This window comes from Octodon degus, unplaced genomic scaffold, assembly GCF_000260255.1.
Source record: "Octodon degus isolate 3935 unplaced genomic scaffold, OctDeg1.0 scaffold00149, whole genome shotgun sequence".
Lineage (NCBI taxonomy): Eukaryota > Metazoa > Chordata > Mammalia > Rodentia > Octodontidae > Octodon > Octodon degus.
Window position 1 is genome coordinate 6,780,842 of NW_004524725.1, and position 2,896 is coordinate 6,783,737.

General features: G+C 36.4%; 1 protein-coding gene across 2 annotated transcripts in view; it reads left to right on the plus strand.

The window, feature by feature from the left end:
* Window positions 1-632: 632 nt before the first annotated feature.
* The window catches only part of Cdh9 (cadherin 9), a 118,608-nt gene continuing 116,344 nt past the window's right edge, over window positions 633-2,896 (plus strand). The window contains exon 1 of one of the 2 annotated variants that reach the window (XM_004642296.1): window positions 633-860. In XM_004642296.1, the coding sequence (XP_004642353.1) occupies window positions 633-860 (228 nt within the window). The remainder of the gene's footprint in view (window positions 861-2,896) is intronic. The other variant, XM_023702370.1, reaches the window with a different exon arrangement.

Genomic DNA, 2,896 nt, shown 5'->3' on the forward strand with positions numbered 1-2,896 from the left:
TCTATTGATTGTAAGGCTTATTTTTTCGAAAAACTGTTTGCTTGTTTATTTATTTATTTACTTGGTACATGGTAGAGGATCTCATTAGGCATCTCAGAATTGTATTGATCCTCCTGTTTTCAGCCTCCCCAGTGCTTGGATTATTTCAGGCTTGTGCCACAAAACCTGGACATGGCTCAGTGCACCCTGTGGGTGGGTCAGGTGCAGCATGCAGTACCTGGGATGGAACGCTGGTCCCTGCGCCTTCAAGAACATATGCTTAGTCTACTAAGTTATCTCGTTGGCCCAAAACAGTATTTTAAACATACACTCATATTTATATGACTATTGTCTCCAGATCTTAAAGTACACTGTAAAATTTCTATTTCCATTTCTTCACTTACCCGCATGTGAATGAGCTCAATCCCTTATTATTTATGGAGTACACGAGTTCTTCCTGGTGGTCCACTGATGTCATGCAGAAAAATAGGATTTACGTTATGCATGGGTATAAAAATGAAGGCTCAGAATAAGCTTTCAATTTACATGTTATATGAATGTGTAACTAATTTAATGATACCATATTTTTCTTCCTACTTTTTAGGGGAGACAAACAAAACTCTTCACTTGACAGTCTTCTGACATCACGGATAATGAGGACTCACCACTGCCTCTCACTGCTTATCTGGACCGGCCTGTTCTACACAGTTAACACGACCCCATTCGAAGAAGAATCTAACAGTCCTTTAACAAGCAAAAGAGCAGTGAGTCTGACCAAAAATGAAGGCAAGATGCTGCACCGCATCAAGCGGGGCTGGATGTGGAATCAGTTTTTCCTGCTGGAGGAGTACACGGGGGAGGACACGCAGTACGTGGGCAAGGTAAGGCTTTTGTGTGAGAAATGAAAGGACAAGCTGAGAGTGGCAGGGCTCGGATGGTTCTTATGTGCCTCTCAGGTCAGTGATTATTTAAAGCTATCTTGGTAATTGTGATGCTGAGACAGCGTGATATTACAAATTCTTTGCCAGGATGTTATGCACAACATGATGTACTCAGGCACTAAATATAAATCACTATTTTTAATAAGCACCAAAACAAGATAAATTGTAAGGTTCTGATTCACTATTAATTACCTAGAGAAAATTTAATTGTATAAGTATGCTTCTAAGGGCAAACTTTCCTTGAATTTTAATTTAAAATCATAAGGAAGTGTGTTTTATGGTATAAAAAGTGTAATTGTATTATGCCATAAAATTATTAAAATGTATAGGTTTTGGTCTTATTATTGAATTGGGAAAATTTCTAAAATGTGTTACTATTGTTGACTAATTTATCATAAATGAGAATAATATAGAAATGTACTAAAAATGAAATATTTCCAGATGATTGTATGACTTAATATTAGTCTTAAGTGATCTTCATGCTGCCTGTAATACTAAAATTTTCAAGCCAAAAGGAGGAAGTAGGATGTACAAGAAGAAGACTACCTGACGAAAGGTATAATTCTATCCTAATAATCACAACATTGATAGTTTCTCATTAGCAGACAGGTAAATTGCTAATAATGATAGATAATATACAAATCCTTTCCCTGTATCTATTTTTGAAATTTGTTCATGGTGGCATCATTCTTCCCCTATCACGTTTGTAGAGTCTTTTCTCTTTTTCTTTTCAAATATTTCCTTCTTCATCCGTAGTGACATCTGACATCCACAGTTCTCAGTATATCTGTCCTGCCCCTTACCAATCTCTTCCATGCTATTTTATAGTTAAGTCAGTTTGTTTGTTCCTTGTAAATATTACATTCAATGGTGAGGCCCTATCAAATTCTTAGAATAAACACTGAAGAGGTTACCAATATTAACATTATGAACACAACATACATGGATTTTTTGAGATTTTTACACAAATATACAGATGCAATTGTAATAGTCTGAGCATTCACTCCTTAATACCACCAGGCAGAGAAGTCAGCAGCCGTCAAAAAGACAAGAGATGTGCAGATATCTTGTAATCCAGGACCATTTATTTAGCAATGGCTGAAATCTGGGTCTAGCTCTTTACTTCATATATGGCCAATAAACTTTTTCTAATGCAGCCTCCCTTATCAGAAGCCTATTATTTCTTGTGCATTTGATCACTCTCGCTGGTTCTAGAGGTCAGGCCCTTCTCGCCCCGGTCAGTTCCCCTGCTGTGTCTCTCCTCAGTTATTTCTCCTCAGGTTAGTTAGATAGCTTCCGTGGCATCCCTCATTTAGCCTCACTTTTCACACTCTACTTGACAACTGACATCAGGACATTTTGAGTTCGACAAGCATTTGTATCTGAGGACTTGAAATTGCCTCATGGTTCTATTTCTAAGGCAGTGAAAAAAGGACACACTCAGGTCACAGAGTGTCGCAGAAAGTTTCATCCTTGGAGAGGTACCATCACAGAAAAATAGCCACGATAAAAGAGATACTCCTGCTCTTCAGCTCTTAGGACTCCACTGTAAGCATTTAATTTTAGTTGAAAGCAAAACTTTTCCTTTCTAACACTGATCTTGCTTTGGTTAGTTTCTAAGTTGACCATCATTTCTACCTTTGCATTTTGAAATGTAGAACATAGTTCAAATGTAAATATATATACTATCTTGACCATTTTAATAAGATCGACAATTTGTAGAATGTGTTTAGTTTTATTAGTTGCTTTTAAAAATGTTTTTTAGCATGTTTTATATGAATGACCTAATTTTTTTCTCTCATGAACAAAATATTTATTTTGGTTAGATATTTAGGCTCCAAATGAAAGCTGTGAGCCTCAAATGGAATGTTAATAACTAAAGATTTTGTCTAATGAGATAAGCAAATCAAAGCTCTATGTCTTCCCAATGTTAATATTTCCTGTGCAAAAATATGAGAGTGAGAGACAGAGAGACA